This window comes from Rosa chinensis, chromosome 4 (genome assembly GCF_002994745.2).
Source record: "Rosa chinensis cultivar Old Blush chromosome 4, RchiOBHm-V2, whole genome shotgun sequence".
Classification (NCBI taxonomy): Eukaryota; Viridiplantae; Streptophyta; class Magnoliopsida; order Rosales; family Rosaceae; genus Rosa; species Rosa chinensis.
Genome location: NC_037091.1, coordinates 61,453,672 through 61,480,014, shown reverse-complemented (window position 1 = coordinate 61,480,014; position 26,343 = coordinate 61,453,672). Strand labels below are relative to the sequence as shown.

At 37.5% G+C, this 26,343-nt stretch overlaps 7 protein-coding genes and 1 non-coding gene across 13 annotated transcripts; 2 read left to right on the top strand and 6 right to left on the bottom strand.

The window, feature by feature from the left end:
* Window positions 1-3,044: 3,044 nt before the first annotated feature.
* On the bottom strand, window positions 3,045-5,061 carry LOC112196168 (eukaryotic translation initiation factor 5A-2). The gene is made up of 5 exons (XM_024336473.2): window positions 4,838-5,061; window positions 4,082-4,204; window positions 3,934-3,990; window positions 3,741-3,815; window positions 3,045-3,421 (listed from the first exon to the last, which is right to left on the bottom strand). Exons 1-5 carry the CDS (start codon window positions 4,958-4,960, stop codon window positions 3,320-3,322), a joined length of 480 nt encoding a protein of 159 aa, XP_024192241.1. The 5' UTR covers window positions 4,961-5,061; the 3' UTR covers window positions 3,045-3,319.
* Window positions 5,062-6,884: 1,823 nt separating this feature from the next.
* LOC112196165 (mitotic checkpoint protein BUB3.3) lies at window positions 6,885-10,742 on the bottom strand. The gene is made up of 10 exons (XM_024336469.2): window positions 10,294-10,742; window positions 10,085-10,215; window positions 9,808-9,890; window positions 9,244-9,501; window positions 8,958-9,030; window positions 8,023-8,103; window positions 7,829-7,910; window positions 7,562-7,662; window positions 7,367-7,471; window positions 6,885-7,265 (listed from the first exon to the last, which is right to left on the bottom strand). The coding sequence occupies exons 1-9, from the start codon at window positions 10,396-10,398 to the stop codon at window positions 7,387-7,389; spliced, it is 999 nt and encodes a 332-aa protein (XP_024192237.1). The 5' UTR covers window positions 10,399-10,742; the 3' UTR covers window positions 6,885-7,265; window positions 7,367-7,386.
* TRNAW-CCA lies at window positions 10,641-10,712 on the top strand. Its single transcript has one exon. It is a non-coding gene; the product is annotated as a tRNA-Trp (tRNA).
* Window positions 10,743-10,926: 184 nt separating the features above from the next.
* Window positions 10,927-12,893, bottom strand: LOC112196166 (cell division topological specificity factor homolog, chloroplastic). Its single transcript, XM_024336471.2, has 2 exons — window positions 12,739-12,893; window positions 10,927-11,676 (listed from the first exon to the last, which is right to left on the bottom strand). Exons 1-2 carry the CDS (start codon window positions 12,814-12,816, stop codon window positions 11,089-11,091), a joined length of 666 nt encoding a protein of 221 aa, XP_024192239.1. The 5' UTR covers window positions 12,817-12,893; the 3' UTR covers window positions 10,927-11,088.
* A 45-nt stretch (window positions 12,894-12,938) lies between these two features.
* On the top strand, window positions 12,939-16,036 carry LOC112196164 (protein RETARDED ROOT GROWTH, mitochondrial). Of its 3 annotated transcripts, none has more exons than XM_024336467.2 (7): window positions 12,939-13,325; window positions 13,544-13,655; window positions 13,997-14,156; window positions 14,503-14,651; window positions 14,912-15,063; window positions 15,396-15,510; window positions 15,672-16,036. In XM_024336467.2, the coding sequence occupies exons 1-7, from the start codon at window positions 13,024-13,026 to the stop codon at window positions 15,810-15,812; spliced, it is 1,131 nt and encodes a 376-aa protein (XP_024192235.1). In that variant the 5' UTR covers window positions 12,939-13,023; the 3' UTR covers window positions 15,813-16,036. The 3 variants fall into 3 exon arrangements, with proteins under 3 accessions (XP_024192235.1, XP_024192236.1, XP_040373558.1); XM_024336468.2 differs by having other exon boundaries at window positions 13,196-13,325; window positions 13,527-13,655; XM_040517624.1 differs by lacking the exon at window positions 12,939-13,325 and adding an exon at window positions 13,369-13,398 and having other exon boundaries at window positions 13,527-13,655.
* LOC112196167 (uncharacterized protein At5g01610) lies at window positions 16,010-17,682 on the bottom strand. Its single transcript, XM_024336472.2, has 3 exons — window positions 17,418-17,682; window positions 16,800-16,854; window positions 16,010-16,611 (listed from the first exon to the last, which is right to left on the bottom strand). Exons 1-3 carry the CDS (start codon window positions 17,517-17,519, stop codon window positions 16,232-16,234), a joined length of 537 nt encoding a protein of 178 aa, XP_024192240.1. The 5' UTR covers window positions 17,520-17,682; the 3' UTR covers window positions 16,010-16,231.
* Window positions 17,683-19,409: 1,727 nt separating this feature from the next.
* Window positions 19,410-23,273, bottom strand: LOC112200407 (chorismate mutase 3, chloroplastic). Of its 4 annotated transcripts, XM_024341442.2 has the most exons (7): window positions 22,350-23,273; window positions 21,705-21,919; window positions 20,945-21,167; window positions 20,705-20,791; window positions 20,418-20,561; window positions 20,084-20,176; window positions 19,410-19,955 (listed from the first exon to the last, which is right to left on the bottom strand). In XM_024341442.2, exons 2-7 carry the CDS (start codon window positions 21,893-21,895, stop codon window positions 19,719-19,721), a joined length of 975 nt encoding a protein of 324 aa, XP_024197210.1. In that variant the 5' UTR covers window positions 21,896-21,919; window positions 22,350-23,273; the 3' UTR covers window positions 19,410-19,718. The 4 variants fall into 4 exon arrangements, with proteins under 4 accessions (XP_024197210.1, XP_040374778.1, XP_024197211.1 ...); XM_040518844.1 differs by lacking the exon at window positions 21,705-21,919 and having other exon boundaries at window positions 20,945-21,237; XM_024341443.2 differs by lacking the exon at window positions 22,350-23,273 and having other exon boundaries at window positions 20,945-21,237; window positions 21,705-21,835.
* A 910-nt stretch (window positions 23,274-24,183) lies between these two features.
* LOC112199716 (xylan glycosyltransferase MUCI21) lies at window positions 24,184-26,125 on the bottom strand. The gene is made up of 2 exons (XM_040517580.1): window positions 25,993-26,125; window positions 24,184-25,608 (listed from the first exon to the last, which is right to left on the bottom strand). The coding sequence occupies exons 1-2, from the start codon at window positions 26,120-26,122 to the stop codon at window positions 24,380-24,382; spliced, it is 1,359 nt and encodes a 452-aa protein (XP_040373514.1). The 5' UTR covers window positions 26,123-26,125; the 3' UTR covers window positions 24,184-24,379.
* Between the last annotated feature and the right edge of the window lie 218 nt (window positions 26,126-26,343).

Here is a 26,343-nt window from a genome sequence, read left to right as displayed (position 1 = left end):
TCCGCAAGCTGCAACGCCTCCGGCCCTTCTTTCTTCTCCACCGTAACCGATAACATGTAGAGAATTAGCTTGGGACAAAGAGTGATTGATGGCGATCCTTGATCACAAAGAAGTTGTGGACCAGCGCAGGAAGTCTTTGTCAACGAAGGGAAATCCCTACTCTTCTTTGAGTTAGTGATCAATCTCCACCTCGGATGTAAACCCTATCGCGGTGAACCGGGTTAACAAAGTCACGATCAGACAAACAATGGTAATTCATAGGTTGTGTCTTATGGGGATACAGGTTCAAATTCTTAACCAGATAAACTCTTTGCAGCAGAAGGATGAATTTGCTTAGGTAAAGGTCATCGGGCACGACAACACCACGTGTTCTCTCCCTTAGACCATCTCCAATGGAGTAGTCTTTTGCCACTTCGACGACAACTGAACGACTACTTTTGAGTTTTGACATATTTGTTTACTCCAACCCATGTGATTGGGGAGGTTGTCAAATTTGACAGCTCAAAGGCGAACTGTCTTTTATTTTTTTATTCTCTCTTCTCTCTTCTCTCCTCTCTACTTCTATCTTCTATCTTCTCTCTTTCCTCATCTCTCTCGTTCATTCTCTTCTTCATACCTAGTATCTACTATCCAAACCAAAGCAAAATCAAAGAGGAGAAGAAAATAGAGATTTCAACAACACCCTCTTCCTAATTTCTTGAGTTTTCCAAGAACAGCAAAAAAGACAGAGAACAAATGTTTTTCCTAGTCTATTAAAGCCCTAATTCTATCCCCAAAATTTCTTCTCTTTCTCTGATTCTCTGGGATTAATGGCCTGCTCGCAAATCCACCCGCGGCAAAGCTACGAAGAAGCAACTCGCCACCAAAACTGCTCGAGAGTCAGCTCCAATGACCGGTGGAGCCAAGAAGCCTCATTGCTATCGCCCCGAAACCGTCACCTCCAGGAAATCCAAAAGTACTAGAATAACACTGAGAAATATAGGTATATGAAACTTTTGGTGTTCATCTTTTGTTGCCCATGAGAGAAAGAAAAATGAAAAAAAGAGAAGATTTGCTCTGACCTAAAGAAGAAAGAGAAAAATAGTTTTCTTTTGGGTTATTATCACAAATAGTACCTGAATTTATCCTCTATCTTATCGATGGTACCTGAACTTCAATTTTGATCACAAGTTCACAACCAGTATCTAAACTTTTCGATTTCATTTCAAATGGTACCTATTAGGGGTGTGCAAAACACGGTACAAACCGGTCAAAACCGACTGGTAAATATGGTTTGGTTAAGGTTTTTTAACTTTACAAATTGAAAGCTGGTTCAATACCGAACCAAACCATTTATGAATTTGGTTGGTTTGGTTTCTCTTTTGTTTAAACCGTAGAAACCGAACCGACCGGTATGTTTGAAATATAATAAGACTAAGTTTTAAATTTATAATATATAATCGCTATGATTAATTTGATCCTCTCATATCACATATCTCAATCTCTCATTCTCTAACCTTTAATACTACTATATTAAGCTAGTATTTATAGCTAAGCCATCAAATAAATCAATCACTTTGAATCGATCTATTCTAGATTTTGATTTTTGAATATTGGTTTTGGATTTGATTATTGTATTTTAAATTTAGATTATGCTTATTTAGTATAATTTTTATTATTTAGATTGAATTTTACTAGAATTTTTTTTCATAAAAAGTATGTTAATATAATATAGGTTAAAACCGCCTAACCGACCGAACCAAACCATCTTTAATTGGATTGGATTGGATCGGGTTAAACTTATTTTTTTTAATAACTAGTTGTCCAAAATGTTTAAACCGCTCACTTTAGTATAGAGACGGTTTAGGGTCAAAACCGATCCAACCCAATCCGTGTGCAGCCCTAGTACCTATCACTAATTTCCGTTAATATTCCGTTAAAAACTGACATGTGCCTAACATGTGACTCATTTTTCAGGGATAAATTTGTAAAATTACTTTTTTTTCCCTTCTTTTTATTTTTTATTTTTTATTATATCACTTATTTTCACTTATATTGTGGCTATAAAAAATGAGAATATCAAAAAGAAAAACTTTCAACTTCAATTAAAAATATGAATGATAAGAAAAACAAATAATTACAAAAGTTTTGATAAACTTTTGATTTTAATGTTTTATAGTTTGTCCAAAAAAAAAAATGTTTTATAATTTTATTTGAAATGTTTTGTCTGTATTTATAAAACCAATTAATTTTTGATGAGATCTTGTTTTAAATTTTATTTTCATAAGAGGGTAGAGATACATTTTAATTTCTATGTTTAATTGAACTTCTATTTTTATTAACATATTAATTGATCAAAATATTATTAAGATTTTTTTAATATACAAAATAATTTAAATGGGTATTATTGTCAAACTACTCTTGAATATAGGTCATGTGCTTTGCATATGTCATTTTTTAACGGAACATTAACGGAAGTTAGTGTAGGTACCATTTGAAATGAAATCGAAAAATTTAGGTACTAGTTGTGATCAAAATTAAAGTTCAAGTACCATTGATAAGATAGAGGATAAATACAGGTACCATTTGTGATAATAACACTTTTCTTTTTGTTATAAAATATTTTTACAAATAATTTAAATATATAACTAATCATTTTAGACAAAAATGACCATAACATGTCCATCCTCTAAATTCAAATTTGACACAAAGCTTGACCAACCGGTCAGAGATGCTCTTGGTTAACAGTATTTCCTGTTTCTTTTCCGTTGAAATAAAACATCAAATTTAGAAAGTGAGGATAAGTAACTTCACACTAATGCACCATACTTTTGTCCCCCATTGCATCCCACCTGCATTTAGTCTAGATTCATTCGCAAATCATCATCACTACTCTTTCTAGCTTACTCTTTAAGACTTTAAACTTATTTTACTCGGATGCTGATCTTGAGTATGAATAAAGTGATAAATAGAAACACTTATCAAAGACGCCCAGCATGCTTATACAGGTCGCAGGAGGGGAATAGGCATGCAGGTGACCAAATTAAGGCCTAGCAAATTCAGTGTATTGATCAATTTGGTAGAAACCATAGATAACTTCAAACCAGAGAGGACACTATACAGTCTTAAAATGACTTACCAACACCATGAAATAGGGCATATGGTCCAGACAGTAAACAGAAAAACGTATGGATGACAAGCTAATTAATGGCAACATCAACATATAATCCAAGGCCAACTACAATCAAGAATAGCTCCTGAATGGTGACCCTTCAAGATACTATTAAACCGTTCCAATTCAAATTTTAAGTCTAAAAGCATTTTGGAGGAATAAAGACAACTACTTTGGACCGATATCCTTGAGAGCACAAATCTGCTCCTCGCCCATAGCAGACATCACAGACACAACCAGGTCTTTCCCCTCAGCAAAGCCATCCTTGATCTGCATATATGAAACAAAACAAAACCAAATAAGATTCAACTGTGATAAACACAGCAGAGAGAGAGATAAAGGGAGCCAATTGAAAGTGTATAATAGTTGACAATGTTCCCAAACATGAGTTAGCAAATTTATAAACATGAAAAGTGTTGTTGCAAAAACATACTGATCCAAGCAACAAATCACTAAAAATCCAGACTCCAAAGTCCACTCACCTAAAAAGAAACTCTTTTTTCAAAAATGAGACAACTACAGCCTAACGTACAGTAACAGAAAGCAGGGGAAGCTGGAGTATAGAAGGCCAGATTTCAAAATAACTAACCTGCGTAAGCAGATTGTCATCGGTTGGAAGCCTCAGGTCATCCTTGGTGTTACCATTCTCAGTCAGCAGACTCACCTGAAATATGTGACAGAATATCATGACATAAGACTTAACCCTATAACACAGTAGATATATCAAGCAACTCCAGCAATATATGATTTTTTTTAAAGAACCGAGGAATCTATGTTCTTACAAATCCATCCTCAGAGATATCAATCAGCTGGTAGTCGGTACGGTTGACATGGGGAACCTATAATAACACAGATACAAACACTGTTGAGCTACAATAAATATAAGATAAGACTTAACCATCAACCAAACAAGTATCAAAGAGGTCATACATCACAATTGTGGGAGGAGGGAACAATATCCTCAAGCTTCTTGGCAGTGAAGATGTCAATACCAACAAAGTGGCACTTGGCATGTCCGTGCTTGCCGGTTTTGGAAGTGGAAACCTCCACAACCTGCAGAACATCGGAAAAAAAAAAAAAAAAAATTTACCAATTAAGAAAAAATAACAACATGAGACATTCACTAGTTAATACTTATATTTGTTTGGTAACAGTGAACACCATCATAAAATCCAAACTAAAATGATCATAATTATGAAAAACCTCAGAAACAACTGCATAAAACAGTCTCTTCAACAAATCATTCCAAATGATATTTAGGGTCACATCAAATACAGCTAAAGTTTTCTAGAATGATCAATTGCCACATGCAACCACATAATACAAACGAATACTGTAAAAATCGTGGACCAACGAATATAACATATTTTCAGGCAAAAATTGAAAGCAGATGACAATAAGCAGCAAGCTCAAGCCATTATCAATAGAACATCGCTTTAATTTCATTATACTTGATAGATCAGCTAAACAGTATCCAATCCCTCGCAAAATTAAAACCTAACGAAAGCAAAATCCTATGTCGACGAAACCAGAAGCCGATCATACTCAAATCAGCAAAATCTAAAAAACGAAGCTGTAATAAACAGAGACGAATGATCGCATAATAAAGAGGAAAAGTCTAAAGGGAAAGGCGGTAGAAAAGGTTCAGATCGGAACAAAATCGGGGAGAAAAGAGAGAAATCGAACCTTGCAGGGCCTGTTTTTGATGACAATGTAACCGTTCTTTCGGATGGTGCCGGCCTGCTGAGGATAGGTCTTCGAGGCTCCGGCGTCGGCCTTAGATTCGAAGTGGTGCTCCTCGTCGGACATGGCTGGCTCCGATCTCTGAGAGATTGAGAGAGATTGAGAAAGAAATGGAATTCTGATCAGAAAGGAGAGACGAGAAGCGTAAGAGGTGTGATTTTGGGAGAAGGAGGGTATTTATATAACAGGTGGCAAAATTAAAGAGGACAGCGAGCGAGTGAGTCAGAGAGTCCTCTAGGGTTTCTGGTTTGCTACCATAATTTTTATTTTTGTTATTTCTTTTTGTTAGGAAATCACCTCCCGCCGTTGGATCGCGTGACTTTTGCAGGCGACGGCTAATATTAGATAATCTTGTGTTGCGTTGAGTTCACGCTTGACTGAGCATTCGGCACGTGGTGTATATGTTAATGAACTGAGATATTTTTCATTTATTCCTTTTGGGCTCATTTTAAGCTTTTATGAGCTAAACTATTTTTTTTTTCCCGCATTTTACGAAAAATTTTAAATACACATCCAAACTACTTAATACAGATTCATATTATTTTATACGTCAAATCAGATTTTATAAGTAGGTTAAATAACCAAAATATACATTTATGTATTAAAAAATAATAATAATAATAATCATATGTTCTTTATATTATTCTATAATTATAAACACAATGAATTTCTATACATGGCATCCTCATTTAAAACAAGAATAAAGTTAGAAACCATCTAATTTAAATTTTTCTTAAATGAATTGTAATTAAATGGGGTGAGATACCTTGTAATTTAGAATTTCGAAATCAATAACGTTAAATGTTTTTAAAACATATCGCTTTACTCCCATTTTTTAGTTCATTTTTTTTTATCTAAAAGTGATGATTAGACAATTTCTTATCCAATATAAAACATCACATAAATAAAACTTTGTAATTATTAATGTGTTTGACCATCCAATGATAACTTCGTAATTCCACCATTGTGGAGAAACTACTGATACAGTTTTGGTTAAATGTTCGACTCAAAATTTTATACTTGATCAATAGGGTGTTTGGTGGATGAGAACTCAAATAATACAAAACCTGTTTCTAAGCATCTATTTGAACTTTGAAGGGAACAATAATGAATCCTTATGGATTTCCCAATAACTAACACAAATAATTAATATGGTCAATTATATATACTAATCATAATAGTGTATTTCATGATTTTTAAGTTTAAGGATATTTTAGGTAATTTGGGTTGTGTAGTTAGTAAAATGTTAGAATGAGAAATTAAATGGTAGGTGTATTGAGTAAGGAGTGTGTATTAAGTGATTAGAGATGTGTATTTAAAACTTCTCTTTTAGGTTCCAAAGGAAGCAAGATTATGAATGAAATAATGTGAAAACCAATCCAGAAATCAAGACTTTTATGAAACATATTGGTTAAAAAATATAATTAGTATAATACAGAACGTATATAATGTTAAAAACAATATGTCTATGTATTATTCAGATAATAGTTCATTTTTTTGAATAAAACTAAAATATTTTTAATTATTAATTCCTAAATTCTAAAATATTAAATAATATATGTTAAAATACGAAAAATATGTGTTTGCAAGTTTGGGTTCAAAAATATGAAGAAGGGGAAGAGAGAAACAGCTTCAATATATAGGTTTTAACTTCTCTCATTCTTTTTATCTGTAACAAAGATGTGATTCTTTCTTTCTTTTCTTTTCTTTTTTTGGTCAGAACAGATGTGTGATTCCTGAACCTATAAAACATAGGAAATGAAATGTTTGTCTATTCATAAGCCAATAATCCGCAGATTAACATGAAAAGATAAAGAAATCCCTTTTAAAATGGCTGGCTATTTACTTCACAAAGAAAAGGGGTAAAATTTATATTTTTCCAGTATGATCATCAGTGGTGCTGGTTTAAAATTTTCGTAACACAATGCTTTTGCCTTCACTGACCCATTTAGGTACAACTTGCAAGCCATGGATGATTGTGCAGAAATTGGCACTTAAACTTCAATGGGAAACCTGGAGACTTGATCCAGAAGGCACTCAAATGGTTTGAGAACTACAGGCTAAATTTGCCTTGGATTCAACTACTAATCTTTCTGTCAATCATTGGCAAAGGTTACATACTAACACTAATAAGCACTCATGCTTCATATTGCCAATTTCTGGATCAAAGCTGTATTACAATGGACAATGCTACATTAGTGAATTACTAACATAATTCTACAACAGATGCAATCCTATAGTTCCTGCTTTGCTGCTGATTATCCTTCCTGCATATCAAAACACAATTTTAGTGGTACACCATATCTCCGGTTCAACAAGGACGCGCTTCCTATACAAGGATGCCACCAACATCAAAACTTTACACATGATCCTGAAAAGTAGGCAAAATTGAATACATTGAGGAGTCAAATTCTATATAGAAGACGTCTAAAATACCATATAGAAGACATCTGTATACGTGTGGCTCATTACCTTCATCGCTCTGTGTACAATTAGTTGCAGCTCGAACTTCCTATGTCAGCTGATCTCATGTTAGCATCGCCAATTTCATGTATAAATATCTGAGGGAGCTCTTCTCTGTCACAAGGAAGTGAACATGAAGGAGAATAAAACAACATGGATAGTAACGGCGCAGATAAAAGTAGATGACAGTAGAAAATTACTAACGATTCAATAGCTTGCCGATATGTGTAGCTTGATGCAACGGCCAGAAGTTGTCCCTGGTGGTGATACGCTAAGGATGCCACGCTATTTGGGTACCTAGGCAACTGGAAACATGAAAAATGTTTAGAGAATGGCATGTGAAAAAAAAACCGGAAGAGTGATCAAGTATACTTCAAACAATGACACAAACCATGTAAAGATATTAGGGTAAGTTACATTCACTTTAATAAGCAGTATAACCAGATAGCTATGCAACTTTAATTAAACTACCTGAAATAGCCTCTTTCTGCTTTGAGCATTCCATGCAATAACATGACCCTCATCATCACCAGTAAGAAGGGCACCGTAAATGCTAGATCAGAAACATTAAATGGGAGTAAGTTTTTGTGGTATGAACTTTTTTTCTCATATAGAAGCAAGTGTTGATAAACAATGTTAGTATTAGCTGATAGAACTATACATACAGAGGATTGAACACAATTTCATTCACCGCTGCTAGATGATATCTTCTATCAGTTGACTTCGGATGACACCGGAACATATATCTGTAACAGTTGGATAATATGTGAGAAAATTCAAAGCAAAATTGGGGCTTTAGCACAAAATGCATTCAAAGGGTTATTATCTCGTGTCTTTTCGTCAGTTCCAAAACAAAAGTAGATAAGGTACAAGAATTGATATTTTGGAAATAGATATTGCATATCATTCCAGGCAAACTTAGTCCAGAAGTCAACATGAACACCAAGACTCTATGAAATGGAGAAATGCTCACCCAAGAAACTTAAATTGAGGTACATGTTGATTTTTACAGTAATACCAAATTCAAGCCTTAAATGCATTGTCCTGCGATGAGGAGTTCCCTAACCATAAGTAGTACAACAAAGAAAGAGTATCCATTATGCTTGTCTTTTAATGATGCAACAATTAGGGCACGTTTACTTACTTGAAAGGAAATGGAATGATTACGGGGTAAAAACATTCCTGCGTTTACTAACACATAAAGGAATCAGAATGATTCCGGGTAAAAGAATTTCTGCGTTTACTAACACATGAAGGAATCGGAATGGATGTAGGTCCCACCTCCTTATCAGGAATCAATTCCTGAATACTCAGGAATTCGATTACGAAGGGGGGAAATGAGCTTAGGAATCATTCCTCCAGAATCAATACCGATTCCTTTCTTCTCCCATTCCACTTGTCTCCGATTTATGATTATTTTCCATTCCAAGTAAGTAAACGTGCCGTTAGTGCCTCATCTTTCAAAATTAACAACATATTTTAGTATCTATCATGGAAAGGTATATCACAACTTGTAATTCAGACTATAAGCTGGTTAATCAAGCCCTTCCTTCAGCCGAAACAAATGCAGAAGGATTAAGCCCATAACCTTGAAACTGACCTGATGTTATCTGATTTAGATGGATGGCAAATCTCCAATGACACTCGTCCATCTGCTGAGCCAACCGCAAATCCTGCAAAAGGCAATTCAAGACTTCTATAAGATACAAATAAAGCAAAACTATTGTCACTGTAATGAAGAATCAACAAGCAAGATGTTCACTTAAAATTCAAGATCCAATTCAAGTATGTAAAACAGTTCAACATATGGCGTGATGGTCTCCTGAGCTAATATGAACTGTATATGGTTTACAACATGCAACCTATGTGAAGTATTATAATAATACCTTTAGCATTAGGAATTGCACTTCCACATATAATCGTTGTGTTCAAATCTGAAACTTTTGATTCATATGGTTTTTGGAGGTTGCGCAAATCACACACATATATTAACGCTCCCATGGTTACCATCATATCGAGACCCGAGAGTGACATGGACGTCACCTCTGAGTCAAGACTTTTTACAAACACAGATTTTTTACCCTCCTCCATACGTGCGTCCCAGGCAAATATCTTCTTGTCCAAACCAGCGGTAAGTACTTGGCCTGTAGCAATATGAAGTGAACATTGATTAACGATTAAGTTGACAAACATAGTTATACCAGAAGACTTATATGTACAGAGGAAGCTGGTACAATCAACAATTATACGTCCCATTAAGTTTATAAGTTCAATAGTATATCATGCAAACACACAAATCAGTCATAAACTCATAGTCCTTGTTAATTGCCTAATTACGTGTCCTATCAGGAAACTGAGTCGACCTTTTTCCCGATATTAGCATAAAAAAACTACACTTGGAAGCTTTGGAATCCAATAACAATCTGAAAAGCAAGGTAATAAAAGCTTACTTGTTTCATCAGAATATCCAATGCAGGTTGCTATGTCATCATGATTTCCAATCATCTCACAGATCCCAGAATGCAAGTCATACCTAAAAACCAGATTCAAAAGTCTACAGTCAGCTCAAATTGTACAACCAGCGTGATAAAATGTAAAAGATAGACTAAGAAATTCACATTTATGCTGCTCAAGCATGCATTACATATCTCTATGAATCCCATTTCTCAAAGCTACTACTTAACAGAGAACTTAAAGACTGCAAATTGAAGTTAAATTCTAACCTACCTTCTAATGAAGCCATCGGAGCCGGCGCTAAACGCAACCGACTCGTTCTGGAAGCAACAATCGAGTAGTGCAGCTTCGGCCGGAGCTTCTAATCTGAGCACCGAGCTTCCCACGTCGTACAATCGCAGTTTCTGCACAAAGATTCAATTTTTATGGGTGAAAAGGTCAGGTCAAGAGCGAGAGGCCCAAAAAGGGAGAGTGGCACTTACGGAGTCCCAAGAAGCGATGAGAAGGTTGTGTGAGGTTGGAGCGAATCGGATTCTGGAAATTGCATCTTGGATTGGGGTTTCGAATTTCAAAGGGGCTCCGCTCATTTTGGGGATTTGGAGTTCGAGACGGAACTCGGAGCATGGAATTAGGGGGGGGGGGAAATTGGCTGATTTCGAAGTAATGACGAATTGGGATTTCTCTGGGTGAGTTCAAAACCCTAGAGTAGAGAAGATGGAACTCCCCACCTCAAATGTTCCCGCTCAATGCGTACACTTCAGGTGATTACATTTAAATATTCAGAAGCTATATAATATAAATATTGGCATTAGCTATCATGCTAACAAGTGGATCCGTGGCGCAATGGTAGCGCGTCTGACTCCAGATCAGAAGGTTGCGTGTTCGATTCACGTCGGGTTCAATTCCCCCACTTATCTTTTTTTCTTCTTTATTTTGTGAAACTTCAACTCCATAATTTTTCCCTTCTTCTATTATCAGTCACTTGTAATGACCTTTCTCTCACCTTTCAATGTTCCAATATTATGCTCAAATACAGGGAAGATTCTCAAGAGCCACAGGGATGTTGTCAATACAAAGCAGAAAGTGAAACAGAGGCATGCATACAACATCAGCCATTAGCAGAAGAAACGTAAATCGTTAATCGGCTAGCATGAATTTTTCATATATATACAGGACAACAAGGTAGTCTCACTCACTGAGATTGAAACACGTCTAAACGAGAAACTTCTGTTATTTGCCAACCACAATCTCTTTCTTGAACCTGGGAATCATTCGGTTCATTCGTCAGGGACAAAGAAATCGAACCTGACATCAACAGAACCAGAATTTTCTCCAGTATCTTTGTATTCGATATTTGTTATTGTTCCAGTCTCATCTCCAATTTGATATTCTGGCTTAACCCGTCTTACAGGCACCGTGACAGAGTAAATGGTACCGAGGTCAGTATCAGTAGACACACTCAGCTGAACTTTGTCACGCGATTCTATCTCCACAAAATCTGATAGAGCATGCACAATGTTGTTGACAATCTTCCGTTTAGCCTCATCACTAACTGCACATCGGTCAGAGAAGAGGATCATCTTCAAGCGCTGCTTGGCTATATTTGCATTAGAGCTCCTTCTAGAGGCTGGTGATGGGAACAATATCTTCCAAGCCAAGTTGAATCGTTCAAAGAAACTCATATTGATGGCATTAATGAGGAAGCTCTCAGCATCTTGGTTAATGGAGTTTGGCGACATTTGAAAATCTCCAATAGATCGCTTGGAATGTTGACGAATATCACGTCTATCAAATGCCATACTGGGCCACTTCGGTTTAATTTCAGAAATGCTAGACCCTCCATTCAGAAAGCTAACGGATTCTACCTATAACACAGCATAAAAATTGGGAGTTAGCAGCAGATGAAATTTGCACATCTTATGAAATCATTTGATTAAATTTGACAAGTGTGTAAATGAAATGGAGGTGAATATTTCTTGCCTCCATGAACAAGGAAAATTAAGCACACCATCACCACAACTATTAGATCAATGCAAATAAGTAGCCAGCCATAAACAAACAATAATACACTTGATCATTTATCACCATGGAAGATTGTAAAGTATGAATAAGCAATAATGAAGCCATTGCTCAATAGGCAGCTCACTGAGCCCCTATCCCTGTTACAGTGCCAAGAAAGAAGCAACACATAGTTGCAGACTCAATCATCTGACCAAAAACCGAATCAACAACAATAGCAGGAAAAGAAAAAAAAAAAACAAGCAAATATCAAAAATATAAAACCACACCAATACTGAACTGCCGGTTTTGGGTGAAGAGATATTCCCCCTAGTCACCACAGACACAATTGCCCCATTAACATGACTGAAGGAAATCAGCGTTGGAATTCCTGCATCCATGTCATCATTACGAGTATGACATCTCAAGTCAACAGTTACAATGTCAAAACTGGTTTCTATTTTTCCCTTTTAAGCAAGCTCCACTTAAACATAAACCCATTAAGAAGAAAAGTAAACACCAGAAATTCTTATACTCCAATTCAAGCTATAATTTCCCTTTTAGCTATTCAGGCCAATCCCAACCGGCAAAACCCTCCATACTAAACGCACATAAATAACTGAACTTCACAATTTAAGCTTCTGAAGTAACCGTTACTGAACGGAGGCTAAAGTTCCTTTCTAAAACTGAACAGAAAATTTAACACAGAAATTAAGATTTAGATGCATATCGCAAGCCCCAATTCTTCAACCAAAAACCCAAAATTTCAGTCTATCTCTCACGTTTTCCCCAGAATCAAACACACCAGCAAGCACACTATGACGAAATTCATCAAACCCAGAAAAAATTACCTAAATTTATGAGAATTAACACTGTGGAACAAAAAAAAAAAAACATTAGGGAGCAAAAGGGCAGTAGAATTTGCAGACCTTTGAAGACGGCAAAGAGCTCCGGAGAGAGTGAGAAGCCAGTGTAGCCGAGACTCTCAGATCCCCAATAATAGCCATACCTTCGCTGTCCACTCTCTCACTTTCGGTCCAGGCTTTTTGTTTCCCAAGGCCAAGGGTTTAGCATCGTTCATTTCCCAACGACATGTCGTCCTCGCACAAAACTTGGAAGAAAGTAAAGGACCCAACAAAATAAAAAAGAAGTAAACTTTGGCTTCAAAATCAGAGTTGCAAATTTTTTTTCAAAGACCCTGAAATTTTCAGTGAATGGGGAGATGGAGAGCAGCTTCTCTTCTCCTCAGGGACATAGCCATAACCACCACACCACCCAAATCTTCTTCTCTTCTTTTCAAGCCTCTCACTCTCTCACGCTCTTCTTCTTCGTCGTCAATCCCCACTTCCCAATTCTACTTCTTCCTCAAGTCTAGGCCTCTCTCTGCAATCCCATCTCGGGTATCAATTGACCCGAATGATTTCGAATCCGGGCCGGCCTATTGCGCTCATGAACAACCCAATGAAGACGACGAAACCGGGAAAATCCCCATCAAGGCGTATTTCCTTTGCACCAGGTTAGCCTCTGCAGCTCTTAATTTAGTGAATTCGCAACTGGGTTCTGTGTTTTAGCTCATGCGTTTCGTAAAGGTGAGGCCTTTATGGTTTGGCTTTTGGGGTGTGTGATTGTTTTTGTAATGGGGTTCGTTCTCTCTCACTTTTCTGTTTTTTTTTTTTTTTGTGCTGGTTGTTTTGCTTTTATGGTTTGGCTTTCTCAGATTCGTGGTTTTCGCAGTATCAATTTGAAGAGCATGCAGGCCGAGTATTTAAGCAATGTCATTCCTCCTTCGTCTCGCTCAACCAATTATATTGCACTCAGATTTTGTGATTTCCCTTCAGAAAATAGTGTAAGATGATTCATTTAAACAATCATATGCTTTGCGAGCTTGTTGTGTTTCTGTTTCCTTCAATCATTGTTAGGGTCTGTAAATGCACCCATTTTACCTTTTTGGGAGATAATGAGAGGAACTTGACCATTCGGCATGCTTATGTGTGAAGCTCTTTTGCCGACTAATGTGAGCATATTGAGTGAAGCGTCTATGTTTGATTTATGACCTATTGATTATGTGGAATCTGTTGAGAAACTTTTTGAAGCTATAAGTGCACATTTGTTTTGGTAATGACCAATAACAGCATTGAGTTGTAATTAGTTTTACCGTGTTTTTGATACCTTGCTGCACTCTTCTAGAGATTTGGAGTATGGGAGAATCCAAGCTCCTGGCGTTACATGGTAGTATTCCAGTATGGATCAACTGTTCTGTTTAATGTTGAGGAGCATGAAGTTCAGGCTTACCTAAATCTAGTCATAAGACATGCTTCTGGAATGCTACGAGAGATGGTAAAAGACGGTAAGTTTCTTTAAGATAATCGCGTTTCATTGAGTTCTTGATATGTTCGTTTGCACAGAATTGTCACAGACTAACATTTTCGGGAAATCAATATATTCTCATCTGTGTACAAAGAATAAGTACGTTTTTCCTAGCATTTTAGCATCTAAGATGACCCCAAAATAGTCTGGATGAAGATTGGAACTGATTGTATGACTGACTACACTGAGTTGGAACTTAATCTTATAATATCAAGCGTATAACATGTTACTTGCAATTGGTATTTGCACTGAACAATTTTTCCTTAGATTGTTCAATTATTTGAACTGGTTGTTAATGTTGGACTCTCTCTATCTGCTTGCATCAGATTATGCTGTAAAAGAGAAGCCTCAGCTGGTTGACGATATGCAGGGTGGGCCAGACTACATAGTTCTTAGAACTTTGGACACGGATAGTATCCGCATTATTGGAAGTGTGCTTGGCCAAAGTATTGCTTTAGATTATTTTGTTTCGCAGGTAACTCTTAAGCATGATTCAGTTTTATGTATCTCATATCTACAGAGTAGAATAGGCATTGTGTTGGTATCTTCCTTTTTGTATTAAACAAGCATTGATGCATCACAGAACCTTGTATCACCTTGTCATGACTCTGTGACATATAAACATTGATGATGTTTCTTGAAACAGAATCACAGCAATTAGTTTTGGTTGAATCTAAATCTTAGATATATGATCTAATTATCACGTTGTGTGGGTGCATGGTTCTCTCTCTCTAGGTTGATGGTATGGTTGAAGAGTTTGCAGATATAAATCGAGGAATGGAAAAAACTGGAACTTTTACTATGCATAAAAAGAAGCTCCTTCAACTCGTTGGAAAGGCTAACTCAACTCTAGCTGACGTAATTGTCAAAGTTGGTCTATTTGAGAGGTAATGTGCCATTCTAGCTGTCATTGGTTGTTTTATGTGATAATTAATCTTGACATAACATATACTCTTTTGCATTTGGTAAAGTGCCAAAAAAAAAAAGAACTCCTACACAATAGCTGAAAGTTTCTTATTGACATTAAGAATGGGGTTGTTTCTGCTCATTGATTTCAAGTTCTTCCCTGTTCTTGATTATAAATCCTGGTACCAAGTTACGTATGAGGACTTAGCAAAAATAACACTGACTTGACTGAACAAAAATCAGAATGACCCCAAGTTCATTTTCTGAAGATTGTTTGCAGCTTCTGATATTCATTTTGTTCTTTATCCATCAGATCAGAAATTGCTTGGAGGGATGCAAAGTATGCTAAAATACATGAATACCTGAGGGAGGAGTATGAGGTTACGCAACGATTTGGAAACTTGGATTTCAAGTTAAAATTTGTAGAGGTAATTTTGTCTTATAAGACTTATTAAGTCATCTGTCAGTGCCTCTACATGGAGATTTATTTCTTTTATTCTCATTAAAACTGCTGTATTGGTGGTGTAGATGTTATGTATTTGAAATTAAGCCATCTCATTCTTTGAGCTGAACCATTCCTTCTTTGCAGCACAACATTCATTTCTTGCAAGAAGTCCTACAAAACAGAAAGTCTGATCTTCTGGAATGGTGCATCATCTTCCTGTTGACTGTAGAGAATATTATATCACTATACGAGATTGTTCGGGATTCAGGTGCAGTTTCTGGGTGATCTGGCAAGCAGATGAGAAACTTGCAGTAGCATAATTCACTATAGGAAACCAATTTTGTTCTACAGGGAAAAGCGATCCTTGTGAATTTGTAGTCTCAAAAATTCTTATATTCAATCCCAATTGAAATGCATTTCTCAATAGAGGCAGTAGAATGTTAACTGCAAGTACTGTAATCATTCCTAAAAGAGGATTCACATCAAGCCCAAATGAAGCAATTGCATTATCCAGCTCAATAATGATATTTGTCAACAGCCATAGAAAAAAATAGATTTCCAATGACCAAATAACAACATGCTGCACTTGACATTGTCAAAAAGCAGCCAAATAAATGCCTGTTAAACAAAAAACTACAAGAATTCAGGTCATCTTGCCACTGATGACAATATCAATGGTGATGCTCAGTATATATACCCCAAACTCAAAACTCTTGTACCCTAATAGCATCTTGGGGTGTGATGTAGACATCCTTGGATCTTGACTTCTTAACGCCAGCAGTAAACCAGACCTTGTCAGACTTGGAACTTTCCACTGCTACACAAGTAACCTTAACCCATACAACAACCTTCGTCTTCATTCCCTCTATCCCTATGAGCTTTCCCCTCAACAGATTTGCCTTTACCCGGGTTGCATACCTTATAGCAGATGAATCCTTGAAGGTAACTTCAGATGGAGCCGGCAAATACACAATCAGCTTGGCATTTGTCTCGGTAAATTCATAACAGGTTATGTTTGCTGGAAAGAGCCCTGGTGGCAAGTTGTACTCTCGGAGGAGTTCTGGTAAGCTCTTTGGTGGCTTTCCTGTTGGAGAATCAGCAAAGTAAGTAAGTTCAACCTCTGATCAATAAGCATCATCGGTCTTATGGTAACTGCTAACCATTGTTTAAAGAAAAATGACATAGATGGAAAGGAAATATTTAACATACTACAATGCAAGAGAAAAAGATAAATACTCAGTTCACAATAGTGCTTCATCTATTGTTCCACACCTTTCAGCTTGTCGAAAATCCATTTTGCCTTCTGCTCAACGGTACTTGAGAAAGTCTGCAACAAGCCAGCAACAAACAATCTAATGAAGAATGCACAAGATCTCTTTATTGTTGTCAACAAGTTCTACTCTCTTACACTCCTTCCTGATTACCAAGTAACTTTTGGTTTGAAGTAAATGCATTCCATAGATGCCAACCATATTGAATCAACCATAGAAAAAGGAAAGTGCAAAATCCTGAATCAAAATAAACGGAAACCCGGAGATGATGAATCACTCATCTGAAAATTTGAAGCCTTTATTGCAATGACAAAAGCACAGCAATAGAATCAAACACAGATATAAACATATGCCAAATAGGCATCAAGGATTCTCAAGCCCATTGCTCAATTCTCATTCACATCCAAAACCCACATCCCAACTCACTCTTTTTCATCTAAATTCCATCAGATCTCATCCACCCATAATCACAAATGAGAAAAGGCAAGATCAGCATGAACTGGGTACACTCATTCCAACCCCCACATTACACAAACCATGACCAAAAGCAAAACCAGAATCATGGACAAACAGAAAAGCAAAAAAGGGTAGCAGGAATAAGCATATAGTGTGTACTCACGGTGATGTCGTCGCTGATGTTAGACAACTCTTCCTTGGCTTTCTTTGAGATCCATGAGCTCCCAATTTTCAAGCTGTTCACTTTGGTTAGAGCTTTCTCCATTCTTATGAGTACACACTACCAGACTAGAGTAGCGAATGAGTGAATGAGGAGAAGCGAGGACAGAAAGGGTGGCTCATCAAATCTGAAGGTGGCGGATAGAGACAAACATGCTCCTTTCACACAGGGCACACTTTCACACTCTTCCAGAAAACAAAAGAGAACTAGTGCGGCGTGAATATATATATACACGCAAATGATAATCCCCGGAATCAATACGGCCAAGGGTAGTTTTGTACTAGCATCATATTACACGAGTCCATTTCAGAGCTTGCTCAACGGAAGAAAACGTTACAAGTAATGTGAATTATACACTACAGGAGGCACTAATAGGGGTTTATTTATAACATAACGATACCTGAATCTATCTTCCTATGTCTGAAATGGTAATATAGGAGATCCGCACTCTCGGATTCACCATGAGACTATAAAAATGATCGTATCAAAAACTTATCACTTACGAATAGTGTCATACGATGAGACTAAATAATCATCAAAAACATAGAAAATATTTAAAAATTAAATATAAATATGAAACGCCAATATTTTTGTTATATTTCAGTGTGTAGCGGATTGAAAATCATTGAAATATAAAATATTATTAGAAAAACAAAGTTAAATGTTTAACTTTAGCACTCTTTGTCAATTCTATTGTCTCCTTTTTGTTACCCATCTAGACTTTTGGTCACGTTGTGTATCCTTTTTAGATGACCAAAGATGCAAGTGCACATGGAGGGGGGTCTAAGATCGCGTAATCTCCAGGCCATTTGAGAGTGACAACCACTTTTTTTTTTTTTTGTTACAAAAAGTTTAGGTAAGAAGGAGGCTTCTCTACACTATCAGGGTCAGGGCAAACCTACGACCTTAACCCAACAAGACTTAAGAAACTGGCCAGTGTCCCAACCCAGCCCATTGTATGGAATTATGCAGGACATTTCTAGATTGTCCACCAAATGAGAGATTATTGATAGCGGAGATCGAACTTGTGTGGGTTTACACCTCAAGTCCGCCTTTGCCAACTGAACCAACTCTCATTGGTAGTGACAGCCACTTTTGAAGAGAGACCAAAATGCAAAATGAGTTCTTGCCAACAACCTCATCGTTAGTTTGTCAAATAACAAGTTCACTCATAATCAAATACACTTTATCACCACATAAACATGTAATTTCAAAAACCACATAATAAAAATACTCAGATTAGGTGAGATTATGGTTTGATTCTCCTCAACAAAGAACAACCAACAAAAAGGGATGTTAGTCATTGATGCACAAATAGTTAGATTTTGATTGGAGATGTGATGAACAGTGTTTGAAATTTGAAATATGGCTTTTGATACTGAAAAATGAAACTTGCTAATTCATTTAAAGTTAGCTGATAATTAAAAGATTTATTAGTTGAACTTTTTCAGAGATCGTGATCAACCCTCTCTTATATCGGTGTTTGTCATCTTGGTTGAATTTTGCTACATAATTTTGCTGCACTATGTTTGTCATCTTGGTTGAATTTTGCTGCACTATTCATACACTAAACAAGTGAAAGTTTCTAAAAATCAAACAATGTACAATCAACTTCAGGTAGTTTTCCACCAAAATTCTCTTACACCATAGCTTCTTAACTAAGCCTACTCTCTCTACCCTATCAAGTATGTCACCTTGTGAATTTGGTCTAAACTTCACTAGTGATTGCACATTTATTTTTTACTTAGTATTAGTTTCTTCCATTATCTCATCTTAGTTCTTTGTCAGTCTAAATTTAATGCTAGATAAGTGCTAAGGGCAAATCTCATTCACCCTATATAAGCATTATATTGTGATCACACAAATCCCATTCACCCTCTATATATGCATTCGAATATTGCGATCACACAAATCATACTGGACAATAATTACAAATAGAAAAGCAAAAGACTCGTGCCATCCATGCATATATATATTTAGAAATTTACAGTATAAATCATAATAAAGCCTAGCCCTTCATTGTTATTTGATTTTGTAGAGAGGGATTTGAAGTACGCCCAGCAGGGTGAACAGTGAATCCTTCCTCTACTGATCTTATTAGCAAACAATGTTCCCAACAACAAGTTGAATCGAAACAACTAGGAGTCATTCACATCAATTAACTATAAAATAAAATCCAAGCTTGGACTAAAATCTAAAATAGAATATGACTAGCTAACTGCCCAAGTATAATCTCTCTTGGATCTAATCCAGTCTTCTCAATAAGTATTCAACCTGAACTTCCTTTGTGAGAGGCATGATCCAATCCCCATACAGAGCGGCAACTAGATTTGGCTTGATCTTATATACAGGATTAGCATCGTCTTCGTCTTGGTTGATTTTGACCTCCTGGCCAAGTGTTTTAGTTTTCATCTCTACTCTCTTCTTGATAGCTGCTTCCACTGTTTCAAATGTCAGCAAGCTCATCAATTGCATCCTGTCCTGCAAGAACCGCCGCATGCCGGCACAAGAGAAAATGACTTCAATTTAAGATACAAAATCATCAAGCAAAGCATGCAATAAGCAAAACCAAAGGATAAGTCAGGGAACATATATAAGGGGGACTTTACTTGTGCTCTAATGGCAGGCTCATAGTCTGCAGGGGATTGTCGGAATTTTGCCTCTGCAACAAATTTACCATAGTGGATTCTCTTCGAGAGTGCCTGTGAAATAGTGGTTTTTAGGCTAAAAGAACCGTCTAAACTGGAAAGTCAAACTCTAAAAACAAAAATGTACGTTCACCAGTAAGTTCGGAACTAACTGGTATAACAAAGAACAGCTTTGCAAATACTTGCACATTAACTGCAGTCAGTACTTATTCAACTCAAATAACACCAGAGAATAAAAACATTACAAAAGGCCTACTAGCAGGTTGGTTTTCTTAAAAGTGGTTCAGTGACTTACCTGCAAGCAAAGGGTGTCAAAAACAGCAGCTGATCCACAATTACCATCATCTCCTTGTTTGACTAATCTGGGAAGAAGATCTCTAAAATACATGTTCCAAACTTTGTTGTTTATATTAATCGAACCAGCACAAGGATGTAGAACCTAGTTGCACATCAGCAAACAAAAACACCAAATGAAAAGTTTAGCTTGCAACTGGCAAACTTGAGCTCCTTGGGATATTAAAGTACACCAAGTAAATTTAAAACATCGTAGGTAAGTATCGTGTTCTGTGGGTTAGGAATTACCTGTGGATATTGCAAAGGAGGAAGCATTGGCTCTGGTAAATGTGCCGGGAAGAAAGGATGCTCATCTGGGCTCTTGTATCTGCCAACCTAACTTGCAAAGAGGGGAAAGGCATTTACAAAAGTTCCTAACCAAAAGTGAACTTAAAAACCGCACAAACATAGCTTGCTGCTTATAACTTATTACAAATAGGATTCTAGTAGTTACATTAATTATTTTCTTTATGTCCTTCAGATTATTACCTGCGCATGGAGCTTTTCAGTTTCCCTGAGCATGAATTCCACCAGCGAACCATGAAATCCTTCCATTGAGAAGGCATCACGGTCGTAAGTGTCAGTATTGTAACAATACTGTGCCCTCTCCAAAAGGCTAAATATTATGTCATCCTCTTGTCGAATCAAAGAGTGTCTAATACTGTCTAGAGTCAAGCTTTCACTCGCATCTACCCTTTTCTTCCCTGAATATCTATATAAAAACATATATAAGAGACGGTGTCACAATACTTGGCCTGTCTGGAGGAAATGTGCTTATTGACCTGAAAAGTGGTAAAAGTTCAAATCCATCCAAAAATTGAGTTATATTAGTAAAATCCCTAAAGGAATACTGCTCCAAAACATTGTTGTAATCTATCTCAAACATCAATTTTATTAGCTAAAGTTAGGTCCTCGGTTATCCAGGGAGTGCACATTATAAAGATGCAAGTACCAGGCAAGGTCTTGTTGCACCCTCTTTCACACAAGAACATCTTTTTCCTAGAAGATATATAGCCTAATGTTTGCTTGTATCGTTATTAATAATTTATGAAATAGTGCCTCATTCTCAAATCTAATGGTCCAGACTTCAGAGTTCAGACCAATTTAGAGGCAGAACAACAATAGTGGTACCAAACGTTGCAGACCACGAGCCTAGGCAGCAATAACATCACATACAAACTATATATGAATGACAAACAATCTAACAAATCATTGATGCACATAGCATGTACAATAAAATTTTAATTACCCGATGAGATGGGATGGAGAAGAAGAAGCTTGCAGGGCCATAGCAGCATTAAGGGTCTGTTTTCTTTCTGGATTGCATGGAAAGCTATGGCTGGAGGTTGTAAGAATGATCTTGGAGACCAAATGGGAATCCTTTGGGGTACTGTAGACTGAAATGTTGGGGACTGAAGGTTGTAACAACTTGGCGTCCATGGTGGTGATTTGGGAGAGACGAGTCTGGTAATCGTTTTAACACATGTAAGTAGGACTAGATAATACGGCCATTACAAAATAGGATTCCTACAAAATATTTCTTTTTTAGTCGTATTAGCCGATTAGGTTTTGGTATTTGGGTCCGAAAGTTAGGCACTGGTGTTTTCTGGATCGAAATGTTTTGTTTGTTTTATATGATGAGATCAGATTTGGTAGACTCGAGGTGTCGTTATCTGGCCCAAAAGACAAAAAGTATCTCTGTAGCACCGAATGCATTTTTTTATTCTTATGGCCGAAGCTAATTTTTTGGGTCTAAGCCTAGGGGCGAATGATATATTTATAGTGCATTACAAGTTAGAATATATTGTTATATATCATTTTGTTGTTATTTAAGGATATAGACAAACAAGAAGATAGTGATAATATACACAGTGGTACATAGAAATAGACTTACTTGTTGTACATTTAAATACGTAGAGGTAACGGTGATCCTCTATTGATACTACTCCGGAGGCGCTAGAATAGGAACCTAGATATGCAAGAAAATTATTGTAATGAGACAAAAGCCAAAAACATAGGGTTAGGCCAAAGGCCAAAGCCCTAGCCCAATTAAACGCCCAAAAGGGAGAAACCCAAAACCGCAAGGCCCAACAGGATTTGGATCAGGCCCAACCATCATCTCCTTAGTGTGTATGCACGTCCAATGTCGTCCGCTCCCACCACCAGGCCACTGTAACCTGCCACGCCGACCACACTCAACCAAGCCGCGCTGGCCTAGCATACAACGCTCACAAGTTGGCCTTGTCGCGCACCCCTCCAAAAACAAAAGGTCGCCCGCCCTGGTCTTCCAGATCTGCACCGTCGCACAGCTCCTTAGAACTACGCAACAACTCGAAACCATCAGAACCATGCCGCCGCCCAGCTCTACAACGCGCACACTGATCCTGCCATCCTTGCACAACGCCATCACACCTAGAGATTCCGTCTGGAAACCTACCCCTGCCCCGTTCCAAACCTTGAGTCTGAAGCCTCTCCCTCTTAACTCCCCGAGCAATAGCATTCTACACCCATCCTGCAGGGGCCCAATAGCGGCGAGGCAAACACCCACCAATTCGAGCGCAGCCGGACGAGCAGAAATTCTCAAAACTCTCGACCTAGGGCACCCGGATTTTTTGGAGCTCTTCACCTGCACTTCTTTTTCCTGATATAGTCGAAGCTAATTGGGAAAGAAATTTAGAAGAAAATTTAGACAAAGAATACAGATTATATGGAAAAAAGAAAAAAATAAAAACAATTTTGGGTTGCTGTATTATACTGGTACTTCCAAATCTCGTCTATGTAACCTCCTTAATATTCAACTTTAATAACTTATAGTACACGTGCATCATTAAAAAGGGGTTACTCATCTACTTCAATGTAGAAGTTGTGTTTTTTTTCTTTTTCTTCCATAGACGTCAAAAGTTCCAAAATCTGTTTTTCTCAATACAAATAACAATATAAGTTGCCTGATGTATCACTATTATCGAACTGTTGCAAACTTGTAATTGATGTTCAATCGTTGCGGGAGGGAAGAGATAATCAAATTTGGTAAAGAATTAGACCTATTATTCATTTTGAATAGACGAGCAATTCATTATATGATTTATAACAATATCTTAGATTGTATTGGTGCCTAATCTTGATTGGGTCGATACAACTGTCTGGCTGTCGCACATCATAGTCCCGACCTCGAGATTAATCCAAACAAAGCAGGTTTCAAAAGGTGGTTCGCTGAACGTCAGTCCGCCGCAACTAGGTGTTCCTTGAGCTCGATCCCGGCACTCCTATGGCATCAGATGTTGTCTTGTCGGCACTATGGTGGCTGGTGGCTATATGCGCTGCAGATAATGTATGTGGAGGCCAAGTGATGCAACAGGGTGCCCTTACGTGGGTGCCCAGATCAAAAGGGTTGTCAAGTCTTTGGGTTGAAATTGAACCTACTTCTTTTTGGGCCAAACCTCTTCATGGGTCTGGAAAAGGAACCCTCGTAAACCAAGGAATGTTGCTGTGGCAAATGTTTTACAGCTGACTTAGACAACCAAACCTCCTAGCTCTAGCTTGAAGGGCAAGGAAAAAATGTAGGTGTTTGTGTAGTGTTGGGTCTATATGCTATGTCTTTGAATCTCTATAGTTTACAGGCTCACTTAAATAAGTAAGCGATTAGTTCGAATATAGGTGGTCTATCTCTATGTATCACAGTAGCTTCTCATACTACAACTTCTTTATCTGTCTAGTTGAAAGCAACATGAGGATATATAATGACTATTTTAACATGTGTTTTAATGAAATCCACATTTCTTTCTAAAAAAAATCGAACGCCGAAACTAAAAGAAATCAATTGTAAGCTCAATACTCTCTGCAAATCAAGTTCCTCAATCGTAAGCAATATATTGTCCCTCTAATTCTTATTGGTGCTTATGTTGTTCCAATGAAATGCCACCAAGTCTAACCATTGTTGTCCATAAATTTCTTAGCCTTCTTAAACGCTTGCTTCAAATACCCCTTGAACCTAACCAAATCCAGCTTCACATTCTGCTCCTTCAAGTAAATGTCCATAACCTCAGCACGCCACCCCATTTTCTGAAGACCAAATGGATCTTTTACCACCAAACTATCATTACCATACTTGTCCACCAAGCTACTCTCTTTCACTCCGATCTTGTACTCAAAATACTCCAACCTCAGCCCCTTCGCCACTCTCCCGAAACACGCATTCGCCGCCCAGTCCACCCCAATCGGCACCACCTGTACGAACACTGAACCCGGCCGGAGGAACAATGAGTGTGTAAGTGCAGCGCCATGTACCCCAACAAAAGCATGGCTTGAATTAAGTAACGCATAAGACTCATGCAATGAGTTATTGGCCTTGGGCTCAAACACAATCACATCAAACCCCACTTTCTTTACCAAACGAACTACTTGAACCTGGTTAACGATCCTGCGTCCAGTTGCATGATTCCGGCTCGCCAAAACAAGGCGTGGCCGGGGTTTTGTCTGCTCAGAGGAGAGAATTTGAGGTTGGGACCTTCGCTTATATGCGTTGTCTAGGAGCCCACGAAAATGCAGAAACGTTTTTGCACGAGGTATTAGTGTTTGGTTTATAGTCATGAAACCATGTGATATAAGGCCTAGACTGGCAGAAGGAAAACAATGGGTGGTGGCATCATTTCCCATGGTAATAATAGGGTGCTTGGTGAATATGCGTAGTAAATCGGCATACTTATAAATCCACCACTTTGGAGCTTGGGAAACCACGATCACGAAGTCTTGATCTGGGAAGAGTGTGTTGGCGGTGATAAAGAGCGGGATAAATCCATCATTGAAGTCATGCCAAAAGTTTCCGGTGTATCCACCGGCGGCGAATACTAGGGCCGGAGCATTGTGTTGGACTTTACACGGTGGGCTTCGTGGGCCAACAGCGAGTGTGAGGTCCTTGATCTGGGCCATTATGAAATCTTCGAATTTTCGAGGGTAAGGTCGGATTCTTTCCACTTCCAGGGGTGCAAGTTGGGATGAGTCCATAGTGAAGAATGTGGATGTGGTTGGATCCAAGCCTGTTGGGCCGTTGATCGAGCAGATATCGTAATGTTTACAGGTACGGTCGCAACTGATCGGACTTTTCTGTGCAGGGTGATGGATTTGTTCATGAATTTCCAATATCTCACGTGTTATTTCTGAAATCAAAATTTGATAAATGTAAAAACACATTATAAATCGTTTAGTAATATCTGATTTAGTGGCATAAGTTTTTTCTTCATAAGTGTGAGGTCGTTAGTTCAACTCAAGAAAAACTAGTTATTATGTATTCTCAGTTGTTAAAAAAACAGCAAATGCTATTGGCAACTAATGCCTATTAGGCGCACTGCCTCAAAAAACGAACAAATTAGTACCAGTGGACTGAAGTGAGAAACAGTAAAAATTAATCACATTATGACATTTTCAAAAAAAAAAAAAAAATTAAAATCAAACTGAAGTTGGCAGAATGCAAATAATTGAAACTACATATAGGAAGAAGCAGGAAAGAGGAGTGATGGAAAAAGCTAGCTTTCTGTTCATACCTCGAGTCTCTACTGAAAATGCTGCACTATGAGGAAATCTGGAGGTTAATGAGACACTGATATGGAATACAATAAAACAAAAGCACAAAGAAGCCAATCCTACCAAAACCCTCTTCTTCATCTTCCTCATTTGCCTTCGATATCTGGTATTCGGATCTACTTAACTTCAATATATAAATGATGAACAAAGGCCCCCAATGCATTGTGCCCCGGAAGTTAAAAATTGTATATGAAGATTGCTGGAGGTGTACAGAAGAAGATGGGTGTATTATGCGTAAAAACATTGTGTCCAGACTTAAAAGGAAAAGAAAGTGAATGCCCTTATAGAGTCTGTCTTCCTGTGACATTAAC

Bases quoted from the DNA above. Each gene is read 5' to 3' on its own strand.
- LOC112196168 (XM_024336473.2), bottom strand. From the start codon at position 4,960: ATGTCCGACGAGGAGCACCACTTCGAATCTAAGGCCGACGCCGGAGCC. The intron at 3,991-4,081 runs GTATGACCTCTT...GTGTTATTATAG, and splicing joins CCTCCTCCCACAATTGTGAT to GTTCCCCATGTCAACCGTAC. The intron at 3,422-3,740 runs GTTAGTTATTTT...TCATATATGCAG, and splicing joins ATGACAATCTGCTTACGCAG to ATCAAGGATGGCTTTGCTGA.
- LOC112196165 (XM_024336469.2), bottom strand. From the start codon at position 10,398: ATGAGCGGAGCCCCTTTGAAATTCGAAACCCCAATCCAAGATGCAATT. The intron at 10,216-10,293 runs GTAAGTGCCACT...ATCTTTGTGCAG, and splicing joins TCATCGCTTCTTGGGACTCC to AAACTGCGATTGTACGACGT. The intron at 9,031-9,243 runs GTATTATTATAA...TGCCTTTTGCAG, and splicing joins TGCAATTCCTAATGCTAAAG to GATTTGCGGTTGGCTCAGCA.
- LOC112196167 (XM_024336472.2), bottom strand. From the start codon at position 17,519: ATGGAGAAAGCTCTAACCAAAGTGAACAGCTTGAAAATTGGGAGCTCA. The intron at 16,855-17,417 runs GTGAGTACACAC...GGCTTGTTGCAG, and splicing joins ACATCAGCGACGACATCACC to ACTTTCTCAAGTACCGTTGA. The intron at 16,612-16,799 runs GTGTGGAACAAT...ATTCTCCAACAG, and splicing joins GATTTTCGACAAGCTGAAAG to GAAAGCCACCAAAGAGCTTA.
- LOC112196164 (XM_024336467.2), top strand. From the start codon at position 13,024: ATGGGGAGATGGAGAGCAGCTTCTCTTCTCCTCAGGGACATAGCCATA. The intron at 13,656-13,996 runs GTAAGATGATTC...GCACTCTTCTAG, and splicing joins ATTTCCCTTCAGAAAATAGT to AGATTTGGAGTATGGGAGAA. The intron at 15,064-15,395 runs GTAATGTGCCAT...TTTATCCATCAG, and splicing joins AAAGTTGGTCTATTTGAGAG to ATCAGAAATTGCTTGGAGGG.
- LOC112200407 (XM_024341442.2), bottom strand. From the start codon at position 21,895: ATGGACGCCAAGTTGTTACAACCTTCAGTCCCCAACATTTCAGTCTAC. The intron at 21,168-21,704 runs GTAATTAAAATT...GTTTTTATATAG, and splicing joins TCTCCATCCCATCTCATCGG to ATATTCAGGGAAGAAAAGGG. The intron at 20,792-20,944 runs GTAATAATCTGA...TTTGCAAGTTAG, and splicing joins CTGAAAAGCTCCATGCGCAG to GTTGGCAGATACAAGAGCCC.
- LOC112196166 (XM_024336471.2), bottom strand. From the start codon at position 12,816: ATGGCTATTATTGGGGATCTGAGAGTCTCGGCTACACTGGCTTCTCAC. The intron at 11,677-12,738 runs GTCTGCAAATTC...GCTGTGTTATAG, and splicing joins GCTCTTTGCCGTCTTCAAAG to GTAGAATCCGTTAGCTTTCT.
- LOC112199716 (XM_040517580.1), bottom strand. From the start codon at position 26,122: ATGAGGAAGATGAAGAAGAGGGTTTTGGTAGGATTGGCTTCTTTGTGC. The intron at 25,609-25,992 runs GTATGAACAGAA...TTTTGATTTCAG, and splicing joins ATTTTCAGTAGAGACTCGAG to AAATAACACGTGAGATATTG.